The following is a 25,981-nucleotide window of genomic DNA, read 5'->3' as shown; positions in this document are numbered from 1 at the left end:
CTAGAAGGTAAAAGTTTCCTCCTATCTGGCATTAAGTAAACTTACAGACCATCTTTATGCTATATATGAAGCACCATGCTTTAACAGTCCCCCCCCCCCCCCCCCAAACAATGCTATGAAATTGCATCCTGTCTTTTACAAAAAAACATGAAGGTAAGTAATCTGTGTCACCTCATGAAAGGTTTACACATTCAGTGTCTCAGACTCAGACTTTCCTTGGTCTTGATCTCTTAAGATGTTGATATAAAATGCTGGTGGTGTTTAATCCACCATATAACCATTGTACCTTGGATGCTTAAAGTTGTTCTTTGCAGCTGATGACCTGCCTTTCTGACTGTGAAGCCAGAACAGATGTAAGCAGATGACATGGCAACCTGCTTCCCATCATCCTCTTCAGATGTATACTAGGTCATGTTCTTTGCTTTACTGAAACTTTGATTATAGGGCATTTTAGACCAGAGCAAAACTGAGAGGTTTAGCTCTTTTCCAAATTAACAGCCTTATAGGGAACGTGCACCATACTGTTATTCAGTTTATGTCATGCATGTGTGAATCAGTGTTAAATTTTGAATTTCAAATTGCTACTTTTGCTATTGTCAGCTTTCAAATCTGAACTGTAGTACTAACAATGAAAAATTACTTTCAGGTAAGGACCCTACGTACTGTATTGGCAGCTATAACAGTAAAATAAACAGTGTAAAATAAACAGTGCTAGAAGGCAGGCACGATCAGTGAAACTCCATCACCTGCAGCCAGAGTTGTTTGAGCAGTCCCTGGAATCAATCCAACTGCTGGCTCAATACAATTCTATCTTCCTACACACTTTCCAGGCACAGTGTAGGAGTTAGCCTGGACCCCAAATTATCCCCAGAAGACAGTTCTCATTCAGCTGACCTGTTTTGGGGTGAAGTATGTTTAACAGTATGGACACAGCCTATCCAGTTGATCCCAGTGCTAGAGCATGTTAAAGTTGCTGTTCAGATATTTGGTTATAAGGCAGTATCTGGACTAATGCTGGGTTCAGAAATCAAAGGCTTATCTGCATTTCTTTTGTTCTTGTTGAAATGAAAAAGTCTGTTCTGGTGACTGACAGAGAAGGAACTTTATGCTTCATTTGGACTGGGATTTATCAGAGCTAGTCTTACTTTCCAAAATTCTCTTTGAACATCATTTTTACTGTGTGTCATATAGCGTTCTGTGTCAGATTAAAGCTGGTATGTCACAGATCTATTTTAGAAGGAAAAATGTCATACTTTCATGAAGCTAAAAAATGTCAGAAAGTTTCCTTTGCCATGAAAAGTGCATATAAAATAGTTTCAGAAGATCAGAGAAATCAGCATGTTATTCACTTGTCATAAATGTTCTGGTTCTGAGCAGGGTGATGCCATAGTTACATGTGAAGTTTCACTTTTGCTTTTTTATTAATGCAAATAGTCTGAAAAACAAACTCATGAGCAGAATCAGAAGTGTGCTTTGATTATATAGAAGAAGCTATATAGGATAATGCTATATTTATCTATCTATATATACTGTAATACTATAGTAAGTGTAACAGTGGTCAGTGTTGGAAATGAGTGTCTTTAGAAGGGTTGTGTCAGTGAGGATTTCAGAAGCTGCACATGTGGATACTAAGAAGCATATCTGTATCCCTCCCACTTCCCATCGCTAAAGGAAATGTGTCCTCACTGGGGTCTCTCTCTGTCTCTGGAAGGTTTGCAGTACGTCTGTGAGCAGTGATACAGGTGGCTTGTCACTGAGGCCCTTGGTGCCTGCTGGTGGCTCACTGATTTCCCTCTCACACCTGGTTTTGGGGTAGGGGGCAGCAAGCAAAGGAAGTGCAAGTCAGGGTCCTCTGGAAAAATAGGGAGGATATGATCATATATGTAAAGGAAGCAAATATGATCGAATAAATGCCAAGGAAATCTGATTGCAGTTTTTCTTGAGCTTTGATGGGGAAATATCTGTGTGCCTGTGGTTAAAATATGCATGTATATGTACATATACACAATGATATGGCAACAGAAAAAAAATTCAATTATTTATTTAGGACTATCAAAATTAATAACATCAACTTTTCTAAGTACATATGCAATTATTAAATAATGATAGAGTAGAAATGGTAAAAGTTTGCAAAGAAGGTGGAATGTTACCATTCCTCCATGATAAACAGCATATGAAAGAAACAGTCACATGTAATTTGAATTAGTAGTCTGTAGCAGGTGCAAACAAAACTGACTGTTATGAAAAAAATGTTTTCTCATAAGAATCACTATTCTGTCAAAGTGTTATGATTTCCTTCTTTTTATCCATTTCTCCTGCTCAGGTGCTGCTGATATTTCCATTGCACAGTGGGAAGCACCATATAAAGTTATTTTGTCTTCATTTCTTCTCTGAAGTATTTTTATTATGTGTCAGGAATATGAACTCTGTAGAAACTATAATTACACTTTTTATAAGTTTGTATCATAACTTTTTTTCTTTCATTCTTCTTGCACTGGCCCTGTGTTTTTGACCTCCTGTTTCTTTAGACTTCTTCCTGCAGAGATGTTCAAATCAATTGGAAACTTTTGTAGTGCTGCTGGTTTGTTTCTAGGTCTTACAGCTCCATGTAAATGTCATATGCATGCATTTATATGTGACAGCACAGTAACATTTGTTACACATGTAGATAAAATGATAAACAGGGCTTTTTGGAAACACCCATGGAACCATTATCTTTGATGTTCGTATCACCCTCCAGGACCATCCTGTATCAGCAATCAATCTCTAGTTTCTAATTGCATGTAAACATAGACTTTTACTTAAAACTAAACCTTATTTATGGGTAATTATTTTCAAGAATTGGTTCAGGCAACAAGTAGAGATTAGTGGGGGACAGCTATTTAAAAGAATGAAAATGTGTGTTTAGTATCTAACTAAATTTAGATCTATTTCTCAAGAATCATGAAAAGGTAAACAAAAGAAGTTCCAACAAGTATTTTCCTTATGGCTTACAGTGAACAAACAAAAGATCTTCATCAGACCTAAAATAAAAACAAAGAAACAATAAACCCTGAAATCATTCTTATTAAATCATGATAGATCCCATCTGTAGGTGAGTGTTCTGTTATTCTAGAATAAACATTTCTCATGCCCAGTTTCATTGATACAAGTTAATTCATGGTTTTTCTCAAAATAAATATGGAGACAATGATCTTTTTATTCATGTCCTTTTAAGAGAGAGAAGCCTTTAGCACTAACCCCCCAGCTGCAGTCCCTCTGTTTTCTTCAAGGGTCTTGGGAACTCTGTATATATTAAAAAACTGGATAATGTGCGTACATTGTTGTGGGTTAACTTGACATCTGCCTGACACATATGAAATAGAGCCTGTGTTGAAACCTAAGTCTTTGTCAGGTGGCAGCTGGAGTCAGGCAGGACATCCTTCCACATCCAGCACCCAATCTACCTGAGTTTGGGAACAGGGGTGTGAAACTCAAAGTGTCCATGGCTATCCATGCAATATGGCAGTCCACCTTTCTTACAGATACCTCCTTGTGAACTATATTTATGTCTCTTAATTTGGATCTGAACATAAAAATTTTCACCTCCTTGAATTGAACTTGCAGTTTTGAAATGAAAGAATGAAAAGCAAAGAGATAAAATACAGTGCATTAAGAACATGATATCTGTTCCAGGGGTAAAGAACTGTGCAATGGATATGAGCTTTATTTTACTTAGATTGAGATTAACAGGACATAATCCACAGACTGGGCAACCTCTAGTAGTCCAGACTGTAGACTGATACCATTCTGTAGGGAGAACTGGGAAACATCTTGCAAAGGTTGGCAATTCCTCAGCCTCTGTATATGGATGTGGCAGAGAGTTGTCTCTCCCATATCTTCTTTACCTTTTCCTGCCTATGTCAAGCCATGCTGATCTGCTCTTGAAAACAAAGAGAACAACTTAGTAACAGCCTTTACACATTTCTCATTGCACTGCTTAAGAAAAGTGGGAGTGGATTAATTACTATATTCCTCACTATGTTAAGTGACTTTTTTTTTGATGAATGAAAACCTCACAATAATAAAAATATGTATTATAGCTTGCTATAGAATCTCAACAGAGATTTTGTTCTAATGACTGAAAAAAGTGGAGGAAAAAGCAGTGAGTTAATACAGCTTGCATTATCAACTGAAAAAATTACACAAAGCTACAGTTCTTCCTCTAATAAGGTGTTCAACCTCCAGTTGAACAGCAGAGGGAAATATTTTTTGTGGACCTTGTTCTTTGAGGTCAATTTTTTTCTCTTCCCACTTTCGTCTTTCCCTTTTTTTTTCTTTTTTTTTTTTTTCCCCAGGTGGAAGATAGAACCAGGAAAAATAATTTTGTTATAATGAAATTTTTTTGCAAAGTCCTTGGATAAAGTATACAGAATAAAACCACAGGCACCATATGCTTTACTATATGTAAGCCTTTGGAGTTGTTTTATTGCTGCTATGTTTCAGTATTAATTCTAGTTTAGAACTGAGTAGTTCAGAATCAAATCTGTGGCTATTATCTACCAGTCCTTGGAAATTTATCTCCTATGGATTTTGGTTTTCCTTTTAGGTTCTGAGTTTTAATTTATAAGTTAGTGAGCTCTGGTTAGAAAAACATTTTATGTGAATGTTTTTCTAGTAGCATGTGAGATTGAATCAAAATCTTAGTAGGGAAGCTCATCACTGAACTGTGCCTGTCATAGAAAAGTCAGGGTATTTGAGCAGGACTAGATGTAAAGAGGTATAAGCTGTATTTAATTGTCCACACACAAACCTCAAGCAACACACAAGTTGTTGTAGGATGTCAGAGAAGATCTCTCCATTGGAATTGCCTTTTACCCAATTGGAGTTGATTTCAAAACAGTTTTTGAATTGCCTTTCCTTGAGGCCCGTAAATTCTACACTCTTTGTCAGTGACCCATTCTTTTCCCCAGGCTATGTTAATCTCTCCCTAGGTCTGAGACAGCACTTGGACAATAGTACCACCTTTATCTTATCTCAAGTCCCTGCAGTAGTGGTTTATCTTACAGTCCAAGTTCAAGTTACCCACAGAGGCACGTTTGAGAGGTAGAGGGAGGTTTTGGTGATCATTGGTGGTCGTAGATGCCATCTTTCCCATAACTTGGGGTGATCTTTGTTTGACCATTCATATGTGTATGAGCAGTTGCTTCTCTACACAGTTTGCTGCACTGGGAATTTTGTGTCTGGATGTACCCACCAGGATGTGCTAACCAGAACTCTCCTCTGTCAGACCTGGCATGGTCACCATCCTGTCACTCCCTTCTGTGCTCTTCCCATGGCAAAATCTTTCTGTGGACTTTACAGTGTTTGAGACAGGTGACTGTTTTTTAAGTCTTTGCAGAACTGAATGAAGAGATTAAGGATGAAGTGGACCAACACTTCTGGTGGTAACCTATGGTTGTACTGTATTTCTTGTTTGCCACAAATTTAAAAAAAGCAAATAAGCAAATGGTATTCTGACAGATATGCTTTTACTTGGTAAATTACAAGTAAGCAGTGTTTTGGCTTCCACTTTTGCTTACATGTTATATTGATAAAAAATGTTTCAACATCACTTTCTAGTATGAGTTTTAAATATGTACATAGAGCAAATATTAATTTGGTGCACCATACCCCAAGCTCAATTACTGATTTTATCTTTATTTTCATGTTGCAGAGATAAAGTATTAGAATGGCATAAAATATGGCCCAGTTCTACTACAAAAGAAGCGTCAATGCTCCCTACAGAGATCGAATCCCTCTTCGCATCGTGCGGGCAGAATCCGAACTGTCTCATTCAGAGAAGGCCTACCTGAATGCCGTGGAGAAAGGAGATTACGCCAGTGTAAAGAAAGCCTTGGAGGAGGCAGAAATTTATTTCAAGATCAATATTAACTGCATTGATCCCCTGGGAAGAACTGCACTCCTAATTGCAATTGAAAATGAGAACCTTGAGCTCATTGAGCTGCTCTTAAGTTTTAACGTGTATGTGGGAGATGCTCTGTTGCATGCCATACGGAAGGAGGTTGTTGGAGCCGTGGAGCTGCTGTTGAATCACAAGAAACCCAGTGGAGAGAAGCAGGTATGTGCAGGGTTTTCTGAGATTATAATCTGGTCCAATGTAAAGGGAAGAATTGTGCAAAGGGGGTAAGAAAAAGAAAAACAAAACATCATCCTTGCACACAGTACTTAAAATCAGAAAATCAATTCCTTTGATGCTGAATGCATTGTATTCATCTATGTTTATGCATCATACAGTCAGAAATTGTTTTGAGTCAGAAGGACTGTCAAGTCTAGTTCCAACATCCTGCCAAGGGCAGAGATATCTTTCCTTAAACAAGGTTGCTCAAAGCTCCATCCAACCTGACCTTGAACACTTCCAGGGACAGGACATTCTGAACTTCTCCGGGTAGCCTTATCCTGTGTCTCACCATCCTAACTGTAAAAAATGTAAAATGTCTTCCTTCTGTCCATTCTAAACCTACCCTCTTTCAATTTAAAACTATTGCCTTTTTTCCTGTCACTACAGGCCTAGGTTAAAAGTTTCTCTTTGTCTTTGCCATAACTCCCCTCTATATAATCATAATATTATTCCTGCAGATATGGCTGGGAAATCTTTAATCATTCAAAGAATCAAATAATTCCAAAGAGAATCATTTGGAATAATTATTATTAATTATTAATATGTAGTCCCTTTGAAATAATTATGAAACTCCCATAGAAGTCAATGAATGTTTAAACCCATCCATGTAGAGGTCATCGTATCCCAACTCAGAAAGGCAAAACTGGTGGACACGACCCAGTTATCAAGACTTCAGTCCTGCCTCAAGTAGGCATCCATCCTATGAAGTACAACTAAAAAAGTGCAAACTTCTCTCCCTTTCTCCCTGTCTTTTCTCAAAGGAAAAAATCACTACATATAGTCTCATTCATGATCTGTTACCTACTCTGCTTTCCCTTGAACTGCTTTGAGACATCTCTGGGAAGTATCTAGCCTCTTGCAAATCTTTGTCATTTTAAGAAAATAGTGCAGGCAGGATAACATAGCCCATAAATTCTGATATTACTATGACTCTTCTAAGAAGAAAAACCTTAAAAGTAGTTACTCTATTGTACTCTATTTTCATCAATTTCAGGTTTCTTGTGTTATAGGTAGTCTATTAATGTATTTCAATGAAAAGTATCTTGAAATTATTACAGCCCTTTTACACATAATGCATATAATATACTTAAATTACAGTATAATATACTTGCCATGGATAGAATTGCAGATAATAGGCAAAAAGTATAATTTTTGCTGACAAAATAACATTAATTCTATGCTCCTTTGTTATAGAAAGAAAGAGATACTAGGTATTCCTGCAAATGTGTGTGCCTGCCTTTTCTTCTTCTAGTAAATGCAGAGCTCCTGTAAAATGACAACAGATTTATGTCAGAGAAAGGGAAGAAAACTATATTCACATGATGTTTGTCTCATTTCTTGATTCCTGAACTGATAGTGCAGATGAGGATACAGCGCATAGGAATTTCTCAGTGCCGTGTACTAGGAGCCTGAAGGATCAGTGCACAGCCCCATCCCAAATCAGTTAAAACCCCTGTGTCTCTGTTATGCAGCCTCTATAGTGGAGGTTGCCATTGGCAGGCTAGAGTTCATGCCATTTGATGGTAGCAGTCCTAAGGTGTGTCTCATCTCTGGTCTGGCTCCCTGGACTCCCCTTGGCAATGGAGAAAAATGGAGATCTCTGGAGAGCTCCTCCTGCTGTCTTTATCAGTTACTTGTTTTAAGACATCACAAATCACTTTGTGACCTTGGGAGTCTAGAAATTCACCTTACAAGAGCTGCCTAAATTTCAGGCTGTTCTTTAGACTTTCAGGGCTACATTTTTGTATGGGCCACAGCTGCTGTAATGAAAATACTTGAACATAAACAGTCAAACTTGTATTAGTGAGCATCATGCTATAGCAGACAAAAGCTAAGCTTACTTTTTGTGTAAATACTACCATGTTAAATTATTCACAAACTGCTTTGCTCCAGTCTAGAGGATCCTTTTCTGTGGTGAAGCTTAAGCATGTTGTTTCAGTGCCAGAGTCCACTGCTGGCTGGTGTGAAGAGTGCTGCTCCTGCTGCACTTTCTTGGTCTCCCTGGTTGGACTAGCTGGAGGTTGTACTGTAAAGTGTGAAGAATAATAATGAATCATTTGAACAGAGACATCTCCTTTTGTGTCAGTTTAAGTTTAGGTTTGCCCGTTGCCTCTACCAGCACTGATTGCAAGCCAGGGCTTATAAAAATGGCTTCTTAACTGATAGGTTGCTTACACATGTTGACTGTTGTATGTGCTGGGGATCCCAACAACAATTAAGCTTCTATGGGTGTCAGGTATGTAATAATACACTGATAATCACACTGGTTCATTTTTAGGAACATGGCATGCTGAAGAGAATGTAAATGCCAATGGCATTTTTGCAGTAATGCCACAATAAATTTAGTATAATAAAAAAGTACCTTTTGGCTGAAAAATCAGTCCAATGCAATAAAAACGTAAAATCTGAATACTCAGAATTATGTACTTCTATTATATATTTTTTCTTCCTTCAAGTTATTTTCCCCCTTCAAGTTTCTTTTGAAACTATTTCAAATTACAACTCTACTTTTTGATTACTGGTGTTTGTAAATATTTGATATATTGTTTAGACAATGATTCATTTTCAGACTCTGTGCTTTTAGTAACATGATATCTTTGGCTGTTTGGTTTTCCTTCTTTGAATAAGGGAATGTGTGGTCATGTGTGGTGAAATCCTGGCCCCTTGAAGTTAGTGGGAGTTTTGCCATCGATTCAGTGAGGTCAACCCTTTTTTGCTGGTTTTTTTTTTTTTTTTTTGGTCCCTGATGAAAAGTTTTATTTCTACACAAGACAGTTAATAATAGAAAGAAAAACACCTTGCTAAATACTTCAAAGAACAAGAAACAGTTTCCCAAATATTTAATTAGTGAAAAAGTTATGAACATTGAATTTCTGGAAAAAAACCTGATATGATTCACAAGTAAATGAATTAGCTCTCACTATTTTTTCTTTGTATTCATGAGATAATATCCTATGTATGATGCATAGCTAATTTCAGCTTCAGTTCATACAATAATGTAGCTATATTTGTAAAACGAAATAATTTTAAGCATAGAATTCATTATATAATTCAAGTTCTCATTGTCAATGTCAGAAATCTAGAAGAAAATGTCCTCTTGTATCAACAGAAAGCTAAAATTCTTCAGGACTGCTGAAATGAATCTTTTAAAAGAACTGGTTATACTCCAAAATTTAATGCTTTAAACATTTTAAGTGTTGCAAAAGAAAAAGGGGAAAATGTAACAATGTGTTAATTCTGACCAGGAATCATTTCATTTAGTTAAAGTAATCTGGTTTTGCACTTTTGGAAAAGTTTTATAAGCAACATCTCCAAATTAGGAGATGCCACTGATCTCTAATTTACACTTTCTCCTAAAAGAAACAACAACAAAAAAAAAAAAAAAAAAAAAAAAAAAAAAAAAAAAAAAAAAAGAAAAAAAAGAAAAACCAAACAAAAAACCCACCATAACAAAACAAACTCAAAATAACCCACTCCCTAACAAAACCCCAATAAAACAAACAAACAAACCCCACCCCCCAAACCCACAAACTATAAAACAATGTTCAGATCTCGTTGAAGTTAGATCTAAACTCTGTAGTCTATTGATCATTCAGCAGCTGGCTCTGCCTAGTAGCTGTGTGTGATGGGCTCAGCATTTCCATGACCACGCAGGTTACAATGGTTTTAACCTAATTACCAATGTATGGATACATATGGTGCCACCTGGTGACTACAGATGAGGCATGTAGGTTTAACAGTTCTGAATTGTCTTTGGACTCCTCCTGCTTCTCAGTTTTTGAGAGAAGTTTTTGCGCTATACATTAATCCAACACAAGAAAGGGGTATTTTTGCCACTTGCATTATATTCATTATATTTCTATACTTTTTTAGCTGTACCAGCTGCTAGAGCACAAGTAAAAGAGAATAGCACAAATTAATGTGAATGAGTTGAGGAAACTTGTCCAAGTACTTTTAAATTACCATTCTTCAAAGCCATATGTCCTGAATTATCTGCCAAGTCACTTGTTGCTTACCCTGATGGATAGCTGAATGCCAAATTAAGAGGGGGGGGGAAAAAGTTGTTCTTTTAAATTTAGTATCGGCAGAAAACGTTTTTGTCTTGTTGAATTGCATGCAGCATCCACAGATGGGCTGGGGGCTAGGCAGCATAAAAAATTAATACCTTTATCTAAATCATAGTGTACTCTACTGCTTATGGAACTCAGGCATTGATCATTAGCTGGGGGGTTGACCATCTAAATATTTGTGTATATTCAGGGAAGACTGAAGCAGAGGTGCAGCTGCCTTCTAAGGATGCTGCAAATCACATAAGTGAAGCTGAAATCTCAGTTACTAGACTTGAATCCATGTGGCATTGTATTAGCTGACAGACTTGCTTTAGGGCTTGGAATCCTGACTGCAGTGCTTACAGCATTGTCTGACTAGCAGAAGAAAGCACATGACAGTGCTTTTATGCCTTCTGTTCACTATTGTATGTCAGTCTTGTGATACTTGAGGGTGTTTTTAATGGGTGGACACTCTAGGGATAGATGTGCAGATGTATGAACAAAATATTGAGCTAATGCCTGGCTGGCATTTGCAAATACAAGGGAATTGCTAGAGGAAGGAAAACTTTTGGAAAAGGGGGGATGTGATCACTGTGATATGTGCCTGGCTCACATGCAGAGAAAAGTAGAAATCACTGGCACAGTGCTGGAAGTAGGAAGCTGAAAATAAACTATATCCACATGCTGCAACACTCAGAGACCTTTTGCTCTCCCAGGACAAGCAGTAAAGTCACATCATAAGCTACTTTATGCAAAAGCCCTGCCTCTACTTACTGTGCCAAAGTCAAGCTAGAAAGCCCGGCTTCAGCTTGTCAATGTGTCAGCCTCTAAAAATGCAAGTGCATGTCATATACAACCTATTTTTGTTGGTTTTCATAGATTTTCCTGGCAATTTCTCAATGGCCCAAGAAAGGATGAGTTCAATCTATTGTCTAAATATTTGGGAAAAAAATATTTATTAAAAGAGACAAAAACCCAGACCTTTGAAACTTTAAGTATAGAGATGTTTCTGAAAGACTGAAAGATTCAGCATTTAGGTTACCTTTTTCTCTTTAGACAGACTGTGCCCAGCCCTTCCTCATCAGTATGGAGGGGCCTATAGTATTCTCTCTGGTCATGGTAGACTTTAGGTATGATACGTTCTAGCCTTTATCTGTAGGGAAAGAACTGAAAGGAAGGAGGTAAACCTTTTGTGGCAGAGGTAACCACAGCAAGCTGTGAGTTTGTGCTGTTGTAAAAAATGGCATCTGGAAGAGATGGGTGAGGTGAGAATTCATGTGCAAGAAGATGGCAAATCCTGAGATTTTTATGTGCTGTTCGGTGTGCTAGCAGCCATTGTAAACTCTTGGACAGGAGGAATTATCAGGTGATTGATTGGTAGGAAAGCTTGCTATTGTGGGACTTTTTGGGAGGTAGGGAGAGAAATGGCATTGTTTTACTGTCAAAGGCTAAAGTTATATTTCATCAATCTTGACTCATGTATCTGATTGATAATTATTTGGAGTGTGGGAAGGTAGAAAAGAAGAGGACAAGAATACAAGTTGTCTTCGCTTGAAGCTGCTGATGTAATTCTCGTCAGAAAAAAAAAAAACAGTGACTGATCTTATGCCAAAATGTGTCTCAACATCTGATTTTTTTTTTTTTTTTAATCAGTTGCTAAGTAGTTCTGGAGAGAATGAAAGACTGTAAGAGAACAGCCAGGATGAGGGAATGGTCCTATGTGAGGAAGTGTCAAGGATGTTGTACAGTATAGTTTCTAGGCCAGTGGAACAGACTCCTCTGTGGATGTTCAGGCACTCACCTAGGCTATCTGGGAAGGGATATGGACAACAAGGCTAGACAGCTTTGCAGGCAAAGTGCCTTCAGTCTGGCAGCATTCCCAGAAACAGAGAAAAAGTCTAAAAGGAAAAAGTCTGGAAGCAGCATGAAAGTAGCACAGAGCCTGAAGAGTCATTTTCCATTCCTGAAATCCTGGCAGCTTAGATGCTGCTCTTCTGACAGAGCTCCTATCAGGCCTGACAGAGCTCCTATCTCCCAGGAGATTCCCTACATGCGGCCACATCATCCACTCTGTTCTTTTATTGTCTCTCAGTATCTTTGGACTTCTTGAAATTACCCTTTGAGGAGTCCCAGTGTCCTGAGATGAGGCCAATGCTCTGCTTTGGAGCTGCACTTTTAACCCAGCTTCAGTCTCAGTCTCCCTTAATGTGTGCAGAGCATTTAGGCAGCTTTGGCCCATTGCTTTCTTTCCAAGTCTCAAGGAATATCATTTTCCCAGTCCTGCATTGCCACACAGCCCCGTGGTGTGTATGTGGAAAAGTTCCTATGTCAGGGTTGTACTTCCTCCTGGTGACAGTGGGCCCCCTTGGAGAAGACAAGGAATCTATACAGGCTGTAGGCCCAACATGACCACAATAGACTTTACATAAATGTTAAACCTGACTTTTTTTAAATTCTCCTTCAAATTTTCCCCTAGTAACTGAACTGGGAGTTGTATTGGTCAAGAGGAGACAGAGAGAAGGATTTTATGATCACAGCATGATGCCTGGTAGTTTGCTAATCTTAACCTCTTTTTCCATTAACTTTGCAAAATACCAGTCACAATCTCTTGTGGGCTAGTCTTTGTTGAGATTCAAGCATCATTTTTGTTTTGAAAATGTCTCCCACAGAAGTTTATGAACTAAATGTCTTTTTCGAATGTTGTGATTAATGACAGTCTAGCTAGTAATGAGTATGGAGGAGGCGTTGCAGAGATTCTTTGTCGGGCTGAAAGTACACAGTCTTGAAGTGGAACGTGAGGGCAAAATGTTGTTTCTTTCCACTGCTAGCTGCCTGAGTGGGTAGCTGAGTATTTTTTTTCCCAGTGGTGTCTGATTAGTTAGAATTTTCTGACATATTGATAGACAGATGAATGGGAGAGGCTGTGTAGGGGATATTTCGTTTATGGATAAAACTGGTCAGTCTTTCATATAACCATTTGGGCAGATGAAAACAGCATGTAGCACAGCTGCACAGTAAGGGTGGAGCTGACTAATTGCATATGAGATGGAGATGAGAATTTACAGAAGTTTTGTTCTTGGGTTTGAATAAGGTTGCTGGCTGTTTTCAAGTTCAAAAAAAGTTGCACATAAATGCCATTATGTCTTGGCAATAAACCCAAACTGTCTGTGTTTATATGTATCAGAGGTAAGGTGGGTGGATGAGTAGAAAAACCTGTGACAATTACTAAGGAAATACTCCAGAAGCTGGTATGCCTGTGCCATCCAACAGAGCTGCTAGCAATTTCAATATTGAGGTAGGCAATGTGTTCTACAATATGCACCCATCACCTTGTAACAAATTCTAAATCATCATATTCCATGGCAATACCAAAAGACAAATTACAAAATATGAGGAAACATGACAGTTTCTTGACCTGTACAAAATGATGAGCCAATTTTTATTGGCAACATAAAGAAAAATTCTGACTATCAGGATCCTTTTAGGTAGGTTCCTGGAAGGTAGTGTTATTGAGAATTACTTTTCCCAGCTATTAATCTATTCCTCTGGTTTAGCAGTTTGAAGAAATCTAAAGAATTTTGGTGATAACAAATACAGATTTCTTTTAAAGATGGCTCGTGAACCAAACTTCCACCTAAACTTGAAGTGTTGCAGATTCAGAAATACTGAGTACTTTTCTGTCATTATTTGCTGACATTTTCATATTTCTTGTTTGAAGCTCATGCTAGAAATGAAAGTACTTTCCTACCATGAGGAGATGAGTGCAGATTATCAAAAATATTTGAAAGTCTAGAATAAATCAAACCCTTTAGAAAAAAAGAAACTCCATATCTTTAGAAAGGTAATTAAAAATAAGGTCTGCATAAAAGTCAGATTTTTCTTCAAGAAGTCACATTTTCTGTGCTGATTTCTTTTTCCAACTTTTCATGTTTTTTGAGCCCCTCTTTACAGCACTCACCCAAACTTACAATCAGAATAGGGACAGAACTAAAATTAAAATAAAAGATGTCCAAAATTTCTGCCTTCTACAGACAGTGGTCCTATACTGTCATCTTCACAAGCCTCCATGCCAGGCATCCTTTTCATCAAATCCACCTGCCTTCACTTCCTGAAAACTCATCAACTCCAAAGATTGCAGTTAAAATCTAAATATTTTAACAGTCTTTCAGTGCCTGCAAAAATGTTAACAATCAGCTTTGAGGCCAGTAGTATAAATTTGTTAAGAGTGAGATGTTCAACCAACACAACCTTTTTTGGTTGAGGTAGTCTTCTCTTCTAAGGCCTAGAAATCCCTATTGCCAATTATTTGTACATTTGGTGATGCAATTTAACTTAGGAAGTTGACAAATTTATAAGCATTAAAGGAGCAATATTAAAAAAAAAAAATCCAGTATCTTTTCTGCTTAGAGCAGCCATTCAGGGAACAGTTAATATTTTGGCCCTTGATATTTTGGCCCCAGACTGAGATCTGTGCTCTGTATAAATATGTGCTATATAAAAACATGTGTATACAGAGACACGTGTGTAAGGGGTTGGAAATCAGCCCCCCATTCGGATGCCTGAAGCTGAAGGCAAGGCAGCAGTGGAGCTCAGTCTGTGCAGAGGTGTGTCCTCCCTGTCTCTGCCTGTGCTGCAAAGGAGGGACATCCTCCAGTAGGTCTCATGTCATGTCTGTGTAGGTCTCTCTCATTCTCTAGAGTGTCTCAAGCAGTAAAATGCTGTTTGAATCAGTCCATTTACTGCTTACATATCAGCCAGATAGGAGAGCTCCCAGTAAGGTCGGTGATGAGCAGGAGGATTTCCTGACCGAATACCAAGTGTCTGCTGTAAGCTAATGAAAAGACTTCTCTGGACTCCATTCACTACATCAACCAGAGGCCCAGCCCAGTAGCTCATAAGTAGTGGGTAAGTGAAGTATGGAGCATCCTAGAATATCTCTGAGACATGTGTTGTGGCCTTGCAGTTACGTCACAGAGCCTGTGGGCAACTGAGATGAGCCCTAGATTTTCCTGGGTATAATAGAAGCTTAAAAACAATTCAGATATAGAGCTACCATTAGGTGTTTAAATACAAAGATAAATACTCTCCGGTATATTCTTCTGCAACATATCCTTTTTCTGACAGTGCCCGGTGCAGAAACACAGGAAATATTTTAGGAACAGGATGACCTACTGTTAAAAAAGCTCAAGGCAGAGCAGTTTCTGATGGACAGAGGCCTCCAGGCAATCCAACACTGAACAATGGTCCACTGAAGAATATTTTCAAAGAGCCACCATTTTAGAGTTCTGTCTATGAGGAGCCACTATGCTCAAATGCAGTTACCTTGAACTTGCCTGTGGAGATACTTCTTAAATAATGCAAGAGTAGTATTTGACAGACTTTTTCAAAGTGAGCGTTAGTCTTTGGGAATCAGGAATGCAATCATACATAATAATCTATAAAACAAATGACTTTTCAAACCTTCAGCCATGGGAAAACACTAGGAAAATTTAGAAAGCTCACCTCTGTCAAGAACCTTGTTCATATATAGTCTTCCACGCCCCACCATTATCTTTCCTTGTGTCACAGGGCATCTCTTGTCAAATTTCTCTATAAGCAGTGAAACTTATGAAATCTAATTTTCATCCAATTATATACATCATGATGTAATTTCCTCTTTTTGATGTTATGAGCATTCATCAAAGCTTTTGCAGAGGCTGATACACTCATAATGTCCTGGTTTTGTATGAATTCTCTGGTGCCTAGTAACATAGCTGCATTTACACTTCATAACTTTCTTTAGATCTCAAACATCCATATCTTTTGGGAAACTTGCAGGAATTTAGTATTTCTAATATTTCTTCATGTCAACACCCAGCTGGAGCAATCCAACAAATTCAAAAGTCACAATGGACTGACAAAGCCCATTAATGTGATAACAGGGTCTGACTTGTCTTGGGAGACTACCAATTTAGCTTGTCAATTTACTGACTGTTTTCTGGATAGAGGATATGTTTGTCACATACTGCACTGACAGAAGTGTTTTAATTGTACTTGTGCCTGTACCAGGATCCATATCTTCCATATCTTCACCCCAGATTGGCAGGAGGCAAAATTAGTTCCCCTTTCAACTCAGCTACTGAAACACTACAGAGAGTTGGTAATAAAATATTATCTAAGTTTGCAGGCTTGTCAGAGTCTGTGAGGCCTTCTGGCAAGATAAAAAAAAAAAAAAAGAAACCTGAAATATCTACCCTCAAAGTGTATCTTTTCATATTTTGTACTGCTAAGATACAGCTGAATATTTGCAGAAAATGCAAAAGTCTACCATCATTTTACTTGCTACCAACTCATTTTATGACATTTACTGTAAGTACAAGCCCTCTGGCTGATAAGATTAAATTTCTCTTCCCTGATCCTTGCTCATTTAGACCTTTGCTTATTAAGTCTTTGCTTACTACCATGCCCTGAATTTAGCAAAAATATCCTTACATACAATCAAAAGAAAAAAAAACCCCCTAACATTTCCATATCCTAAAGCACATTAAGAATACTCTTTATGCATGGATGCACCGTGTGTGTAAGATCTGAATAGATCAAGGTCCATGCAGTTGGTGAACTGAAGAGGAACACAATACTAAGAGAAGCCTAAGTTGAAACAAGGAGTATTAAGGGGTTTGAACCAATCCAGTCCCCTTGCCATCAGTTTCAAAGGTTTCCTTCTAGCAATGTGGCCTTAAGTACCTCTGACTAACTCTGCTGCCCCTGGTCTCTCACTGGAGGGCAGGTGTAGGGCACAATGTAATAATGCACATCTCTCCTGTGTCTTCTTTGACCTCTTTGCAGTGGGAATTCAAAAGGAATATTTTTATTTCTAGGAATCTTCTCTTGTTTACTTACAGGTTTCCAAAACCTCTTAAGCAGGAGGATTGTTCAATTGATTCTTGAATGCAAGGAGGATCTTAACATGTCTATTGTTAAGGAATTTAATCCAGCTGCCAGCTGAGAATATCATCAACCTATAATAAAATTCAGTTTTCTGTCTTTTCCCTCTCAAGTACATCTTTCATTCCCAGAACATCCTAGCATAGTTGTGGAGCCTCTGTATACTTCAGAAAAAATGTTCTGTTTTGCATCTGTGAAGTATGGGAAATTTACAGTATGGTTCAAAATGTAGAGCTACTGTTAAATAACTGACGACTGAAAAATATACTGGGAATATTGTAGTTGTGAAACAGCTTATTGTGAAGTTCCTCTGCATCCTCTTAAGATACAGGTTTCTTTGTCTCTGCCAAAATCTTTTGTATTCCTGTCTCTTACTTTTTTTTAAATAGAGAAAACATTTTTTGTGTCTCATGAATTTTCCTGTTCCTCACTTTGTTCTTTGTGAGCACAACCCTTTTAATTTTCTCAAATATTAAATTTACTTCCCAGCCATGAAGATAGCACAAATTACTTTGCAATGTTAAATAATTGCAATCAGCTGCAAATACATTTAGCTAATTCCCACCCTCTGAGACACTTGTAACTCCTGAACAGTTTGTTGATACCAAGGGAGGCCACCAATCTGTGACTGTCTTTTCTGCAAAAGCTCTTTTTCAGAAAATATCTTTATAATTCTATAGCCAGTGGGACAGTTTCTCTTGTGTCTAGATCTAGGAAGCTCAGGGATAAACAAAGGATTCTGCTTAGATTCTAAGAACTCCTTTGTTCTGACATTTCTCTGAAAACCTTACTGTCGAAGCAAGCCAATTTCTTTCCATCACTCTAGCTGACTATTGGAGCCATTCTGAGACAAGAAAAATGAACAGGGAAAAGCAAGAGCTTCTCCACATTTTAATAATCAAACCAGAGACACAGTTTCTCAGGAAATGGAATATCAGACCTAAGGTTCATTAAAATGATTTTGTCTTTATGAACCATTTTGTGCTTGGGAAAATTATTTATGCATCCATTTAATAAATTCAAATAGGAAGGCCCTCCTCCTAGATCTGCTTTGAACATTCAGGACATTTCAGTATTGACTTCACTCATCATGCAAACTCTGAGAGAGGTATATATGAGCTTTATCATGATGGACATAAATAATTCAAGTTCCCCTTTAATCCTTTCCATAATAGGATCTTTCTTCTTTCTCAGCTCTCATGGTTTTTCCAAACCATTTTATTTCTCTTCTATCACTGTCCCTTGAGTGAAAACAACTTTTTCTTGTCACTCCTCATTATGAGCAGTCAAGCAATGCTGAGAACTCCTACTAGAAACACTCCTTTACCTGTTTAAAAATTTTATGTGGGGAGAGCAAGTGTAAGTTCCATAGCTGAAAACAAATTCTAAATATCCTTGCAGTCTTCTATTGAGTGTCTACTTTTAAGCAATTTCCCACCCTTCCTCAAGCTACTGGCATTGACTGATGAAACAGCACATCCATTCACTCATAATGCTCACAGGAGAACATTAATTGGAAATGAGTAGTTTGATGTACAGGCAGTATTTTGGAACAGAGTTCTTTCAGAGATACAGGGAGGACAAATAAAAAACAACTTTAAAAAAAAAAAGAGAGAAAAATAAAGCACTGAAGTCCTTTGACATCAGTTCCACCCAACAACTTCATGTCCAAACCTATCAAATCCAATATCTTTTCCTCTGCTTCTGTCTGGAAACTGATATCAATTAATTTTACAGCATTCCCTTTCCATTCCATATTCTCTTTTTTCAAATAAAAGAAATTTATAGTTTTTTACAGCAGGGACTGTCCTGAAGAAATTAGTCAAATATTCTGCTTGTAAGCACCTGGAAGAAAATATAGACATGAATAACAGTCTACCAAGATTTGTCAGGAACAAAGCTTGTCATAACAATATAATTATCATTCATCACCAGATAGCAAGTTCTGTATGTTGGGGAAAATCAGCACATATCATATAGCTCGAGATTTGTAAGATTTCATGAACTGTCAGTCAAAAGACAGTCTAAACCACACTCACAGGAGTTGTCCACAGTATTTGGTGAAACAGGACATATGGAGGGGTGAAATGAGCAGTTCTGCAGGGGTCTATCCCTATCAGTGCAATTTTTCATGACATTTTAGATGAAATAGAGGCCCTGTTAATTCTGTAGACAACTGACAATAGGGGGGGTCTCAAGGCTTTTGCAGGACACAATTAGCATTCAGGTTTTGGCAAGCAAGTCATTATTTCTGTGAAAAATAAAAGAGTTCAGTAAGAAAAAAAATATAAGGTTCTAAGTGGAGCAGAAATAATCAACCAAGTATGTCTTGGAATTGAAAACAATTAAGATAACAGTTCTGCAGGGAATATTAAAACAAGACTAGCACAAAAAGACTGGACAATACCGTTTTACTGTTCAAAAGTCAGAATCACATCTGATGACGTCAGAATGAGCACAGGTCATAGAATTGTAGAATCACAGAATGGCCCGAGCTGGAAGGGACCTTAAAGGGTGGGAAGCTGGAAGGCACCGATCCCGTTTCAGCCCCCATAAGGAAAGTTTGAATGAAAACTTGGAAAAAAGAAACTAAGCAAATAAATTAAGTATTCTCTGTATTCGCATTTCATAGAACAAGAATTCATGGGCTTAAACTGCACAAAGGTAGAGCGTATGAAGTATCAGAAACATTGTGAGGAAATGGTGTGACATATCCACCCACCACTGCAGAGCTTCAGAAACAGATTGGTCAAACTCTTTTCCTTAATGTGTTACATTAATGCTTTTTGTGCAATGTGGCTGTCATGGAGACTGGAAGTGATCAGTCCATGATGTGACACTTGTGACACACAAATTGGTTCAGATGTAATAAGATGAGCATGAGCAAGCATTAGAAAACTCACATCTTTGGGGTAGGTTAAGTGTAGCTGATAAAAAAAAAAAAAACACATCCAAGGTTTTGTAAACTCAGCTTGAGCCTGGAAAAAAAATAGATGAAAATAACTCAAACTTGTACATTTAACTGTTCAAAATTCACAGACTTGTAAAAAGGCAAGTACTGAAGCTTCCTTAAATGTGACAGGGATTCTGTGTTACTACAGACATCCCTGTTCCAGTAATGTTCCAGCAAAGCTGAAAGTAAATTTTCAGCAAAATAAATGGACATGGTATTACATAAAACACTATTCTAAGTGGGAGGAAGAGATCCTTTGCTAACAGTGATTCATATTACCAAATGAGGGCATTTAGGCCTGAGCCTTGGCAATATATTAAGACATGTGGTGTACATTGAGAAGGGTTTACATAGAGGCAAGAATGTTGCCTTTCCCCTCTTACCAGGAGGAGACAGACTAAAAGCAAGCTCCTAAGGTAACACATTCGGCATTAACTGTTCATGCCCTCTTTTCACACATCCTGGAGAACTGGCCAAAATGATGAATGGAGTACTTCTGAAAAATACCTGTCTTGTATCCCAGCAGTGCAGGTTAGGAGGCACAAGCCCTGGCTAGCTGAGGGTCAGTACCAGCATAAGCACAGCAATCAAGTTTTGAGCTATTAGCACATGGCTTGTGTCTGAAGAATAAATTATGTTGAGCTCCATGCTAAGGGGAGTGTTTACCTTACCCAATTTCAGCTATATAAAATTAGATATATATATATATGCTGGCATGACATGGAATATAATATTTTCACAGGAAAATATTGGGAACATTTTGTAAAACTAATAGTTAAAATTTTCATAATCACATAGTATGATCAAAATAATTTAATCTGGATAAAAGTGGGATTGAACCTTCTTGTTAGATCATAGGGAAATACTGGAATAAAGGAACTTTTTAAGATAGACAAGAAACAAAAATCTGTAATACTCTGGTAAAAAATGTCCACACAAAAGTATCTGATTTTTAATTATTATTTTTTGCTATACCTACCTGGCTTTAATTCACAACTGGAATTACATTAGACTCCAGAGAAAAGAAATCTGGAAGTCAAGCATTAAGCATCTTGACAATTTGTGGTAAAATGTGCGTATGAAAATGTTAAAGAACAGAATTTGTAATTAAATCTTATGAAAGTATCACATCCAGATATGCTGAATATGAAAGTATGTGTTATGAAAGTATGCATTCTTAAGAATTTACAATATTACTAAAATATTTGCATTTAGTCCTTAGACTGTTATTTGGTTATTAGTCAGCTTTCAGTACCTAAGACCCTCTTTTTTACTTGTTATGTGTCTATTTCCTACAAAAAAGAAAAAAACTAGACAAATAAAACTAGAATTTTAACCGATGAAAGATAACACTTAGCAGATTAAGAGTGTGGCAATTATCATTGGGAAATGTGATGAGTTCAAGGACAATGAAGAGGTAGAGCCCTTCTCAGGGAGGCCAGGGAAGTTGCCTCTGGAAGGCAGACAATGGCAGTGCACCAGATGGGTGTTGCATGGCTAGTGTCACACACACTGCTTGGAAATGATGCTGTCCCTGAGCTCAGCTTGGCCTCTTCCATCCACTTGCCTGCCTTACATCCTTGATGTACAACTGCACATCCAGCTGTACACTGCCCAGTGAGCACCCTGGGGTGGGAAAAAGCGCTTTGAGACAATCAGGAGCCGTCACTGCAGTCCTGCTGTTTGTGTGGCCTTGTGAGAATAGTTTCAACATGAGTCTCAGGACCCCTCTGGTGCTGTGGCAACTGATTTCAAGTTATCCTGACATGGTATCTCTAAGTTATTCAGTATATCTGGATGTGTATTGGTGACTTAGTCCATGGTAAAGGAGTTGCAGTAGGAGGAATTTTTGAACCCTTCCCAGGGTAACTGCTTCCATTTATTTAACCTGGATGTATTTCAGGTGATACAATAATGATACAATAATAGCAAACCAAAGAGAAGAATTCAACAAACCAGAATGTAAAGCATGGAACCATGTATGCATAGGGATAACTCATGTGCTGTGGGCTGTACAGAAATGTACAGTTAAGCATTTTCAAGATGTTTGACTGATGATGGCTATAGAGAATTAGTGTTAAAGCAGCTGAAACTTTGATGACACACTTTAATAATACTGATTTCTTTATATAACCTGGTACTGCATGACATATGTATTCATCTTATCTGTCATATATTCTCTTTTTGCCTTTGCTTTAGGTTTTTCCTCCAATCATACTGTCATGATGGACATGACTCAGAAATTTATTCCCCTAACTGCCTAAAACCAAGTGGGATTTTCTTTCATTATCAAACACAAGACAAAATAATTGCAAATAAATAAACAAGGACAAGAGTCAGGGAACCTATCTGTTTGCCCAAGCCAATAGATTTCCATAGATTCTAAGCTCTTGCACCTAAACAGCAGGTAAATGGACTCTGTAGTTTTCAGTCTCTCTGTTGAGATATTGCAGTAATGAGAGCTATTATGAGAAATCTAGATGGAGAAAAAGATACACATAAGTTTATGTTTTTTGTTTTCCAACTGACTGTTATATTTTTCTGTTTCCTGGATGTCTCAGAGATCATCAACAATCAGTCTCTCCTTTGATTTCATGGGGACAGGAAAACATCTCAGTCCTAACTGACATTAACTTAACCTAGATTTCTCTTCCTGTCATAGCAAAAGAGCTTGTCTTCACACAGACCATACATGGAATATAAACACGTTGAAGAGGACCATTCCACTTGGTATCTAAAAGAATTGTTAGATATCCAAACCAGGCTGACTCATTCCCACTTACAGTGAGTGCAGGGAAAAGAAATGCTACAAAAAAATCTCATGCCCTTGAGCATTGAAGTGTTCAGACTTTGAACTATCCTTTATTTTCTGTTCAGGTTTTTGGGGTTTTTTTTTGTCTAATAATCACATAGACATTCATAACAAATATATATATGTTCGGCTCTGTAAATAGTGCTGAAGTAGAAATTCTTCACAAGGTGTAAGAAGGCAAAAATTGACTTCGCCAAGTTTAAGCAGCCTCAAACTTAGCATGCTATTCCAAAATGTATGATTAGTTACACTACTGCTGAGCCTTGAGAAGTCACAGTGACTGAAAAACCTAGTACCTTTCCATCCTCCAGGATTTAAGGAAGACTCAAATGTTTTCTGTGAGTATTCTGTCAAGGCTTCCAGTAGTGTGGCTAATATCAGTGTGTGCTGGTTATTTGGCTTGGTTCTCTTTAAAGGGAAATATTTTTGGTAGTTTGAAAGTAAAATTCATTGTAGGCCTGATAACTTAAGAGCAAGTACTCTGAATCAGCCATTAGATGTTGAAATTTTCTGAATGCCATGAGAGTGCTCATTACTTCAAAGATAAGTTCAAAGGATAAGTTCAGATGTGGGAATAATTTGCTTCAGATGAGGGAATAATTTGACTTTATTATTTCGATATTCTCTCTTTCATTTCAATTAGTACAAAATCTTAAAATTTTTGTAATTTTAAGGTAAAGGATCAAAGGTTAAAGTAATGATGTAATTAAAGTGGATGTTTTATCAGGATTTGCCATTTAAGTTTAAATGTTTCTGTAAGTTATGGCTGAAAAGATTTAATAAATGCTTCTATATTTGGGTAAATTCTGATGTGATGAATTCCAAAATGTGTGCATTGGCCGTGAATCTGAGTTAGCTTAAGATGAAAGGTTTTGATAAGCTATGAGAAAAAACAAGCAGCTTGAAAGGAAATGGACCCCATGTACAAGTCAGTTGCTGTAATGCCATGTCGTTTGAAGCTGTGTCTTAGTTTTTCAGAGCTTGCAGCTGATGATATGTTTAAGACAGCCCTCAGTTCTGGCAGGGCTTGAAGCAAATGTTACTTCAGTACTGTCAGAAAGTAAAAAACTAGCAACATGTGAAGTGACAGAGTTATACTCTGAGCAGTCAGTGAGTTTGAAGTTACAGCTTTCTGACCTTGAGTTTTCTCCCCTTGCAGCTCTCTTCTTCGCTCTCTGGTACCCTAAACCTGAGGCCAAGGAGGAATCTCACTGCTTGTAGCAGACACTGTCAGAACACAACACATGCCTCTCTGTAAACCTTTTTCAGCTCTGTGATCAACCCAAATCTCATCTCTACTAATGCAAAGTTTGAATCTCTACCACTGTTGTCATGTTGTTCTAGTCTCAAAATCACTGGCCAAACTACTAATTTAGAGAACATAGCCAGTGTGTTTGTGTGCACACAGTGCTCTCTTTTTTCCTATATAATATGACAAGACAAATCTAAGACTGCAATAATCTGTGAGAATTGTGGGAGGAAACAGGTCTCACTTCGCCCACTGACACCAAAGACAGGAGAGAAAACATACATGGATTTCAAGCCCAGTTCACACTGGACAGGAATAATGATGTGGTCGGGGCACCTGGGCATGCCCAGGTGGGCTCTGTGCAGTTTCCAGCCAGGAGGTGACAGATGTCCCAGAGGTACTCTGGAAGAGACCTGACAGAGCAGCATGGGCAGAGCCACAGTGTTCTCTGGGAAGTCATATGTCCATAGTTGCGGTTCTGGGGCTGAGACCAGGAGCAGCACACAGAGCTTTTGTTTTTTCTTGTATCCAAGTGTTCCATCCATCCATATATACCTTCAGTATATTCTCAATTGGGTTCCTTACTTCATGAGTAATATGTAACCAGTGTTTCTCTACACATGCTATGCTGTTTGTACCTCAGAATAAAGCAAGCAGAAGTGAAGATGTACAGAAGCTGCTTGGCTCAGAACCACTGGTTGTAAGCGCCCACCTCTGAGGATAGCTGCACCCTCTGCATGGGATCATGAGGGTGGGTGTGCCAGCTCAGTCAGCCCACAGTCCTGTGCTAAAACAAACTCAGTGCCAGCCTGACTCGATGCCAAGCCATGTCTGAGTGCATGAGAGGATGAGAGGGGAGAAAAGGGATTTCTGCCTGTTGACTCCACATACTTTCTCAGAATCTGGCACGGCTACTTAAGGTCAGCAATATGCTATGGCTAGGCAGGTTTTGCTTCCCTAGGGATGTGTGATTACAATCCTGAATGCCAGATCTCCAGTCTTGACTTTTCACTCCCATTTTACCCTACCACTCCGCTTGTGCTTCTTCCACCTGGCAGTGAGGTCATGGTGCTGTTATGAGACTTGCATCAAAAATTTTTTCCTCCCTGCGATGGCCATCTGTTTCTCTAGCCTTCAGATAACTTTGAGTCAAATGTTTTCCTTTTTTCTTCCTCCTGAAAGAACATCCCTCAGAGCACCTCGCCGCGGTGCTCTGTGGATTGTGTTTGTACTTGGTTATTGAGTGGGCAAAAGTCAGTCTGTAAGTGATGATGCTAGTATCATTTTTTTGATTGGCATTGGCTAATTACACTCACATTCTTAGTCACACTAATTGAACAAATTGTCTTGACCGGGGAAAGACTTTAGAATCTGGTAGTGCAAAATAAAGAGACAAGCTTAAAATTAAAAACCTTACTGTCTTCTGATAAAGATGACTGAAAAATCCAGAAATGCGTATCAGAAGAGGCTTTAAAAATGGTCTCTGGGAACCTTTTTTCTACTAACTCCCCTGTTTTCCTATAAACAGAACATGTTTCTTTGTGCAGGTGAATGTAGAACTGAGCTTAAGAAATTAAGCTCTTTGCAGCAAGTCTGTTTGTCTACACAGCCTTATTTTCAACAGAAAATTCTCTTTAAGAAAATGCGTATTTTCTTCTCATTTACTCATTTGCTTCTCATTTACTTGACCATTTTATTTTCTAACTCTAACTTGCCTGTGTCCTTGTCATTGCTTTCTTCAGAGATTCACAGTTATGCCCCCCATGCATTTTCTTCCCTATGAAACTGAGATAAACCTGAGAGAGAAGAAAAAGTTTCCATCTTCCTCACCTCA

The 25,981-nt window shown here is 38.1% G+C and overlaps 1 protein-coding gene across 1 annotated transcript in view; it reads left to right on the top strand.

The window, feature by feature from the left end:
• The window catches only part of TRPC4 (transient receptor potential cation channel subfamily C member 4), a 134,077-nt gene that overhangs the window by 43,886 nt on the left and 64,210 nt on the right, over positions 1–25,981 (top strand). The window contains exon 2 of the mRNA XM_058824892.1: positions 5,696–6,100. Coding sequence (XP_058680875.1) covers positions 5,723–6,100 — 378 coding nt within the window. The 5' untranslated portion in view covers positions 5,696–5,722. The remainder of the gene's footprint in view (positions 1–5,695; positions 6,101–25,981) is intronic.

The sequence above is a fragment of the Ammospiza caudacuta genome, chromosome 2 (genome assembly GCF_027887145.1).
Source record: "Ammospiza caudacuta isolate bAmmCau1 chromosome 2, bAmmCau1.pri, whole genome shotgun sequence".
Classification (NCBI taxonomy): Eukaryota; Metazoa; Chordata; class Aves; order Passeriformes; family Passerellidae; genus Ammospiza; species Ammospiza caudacuta.
Note: the sequence above shows the minus strand (reverse complement) of the source record. Positions and strands in the feature narration are given on the sequence as shown.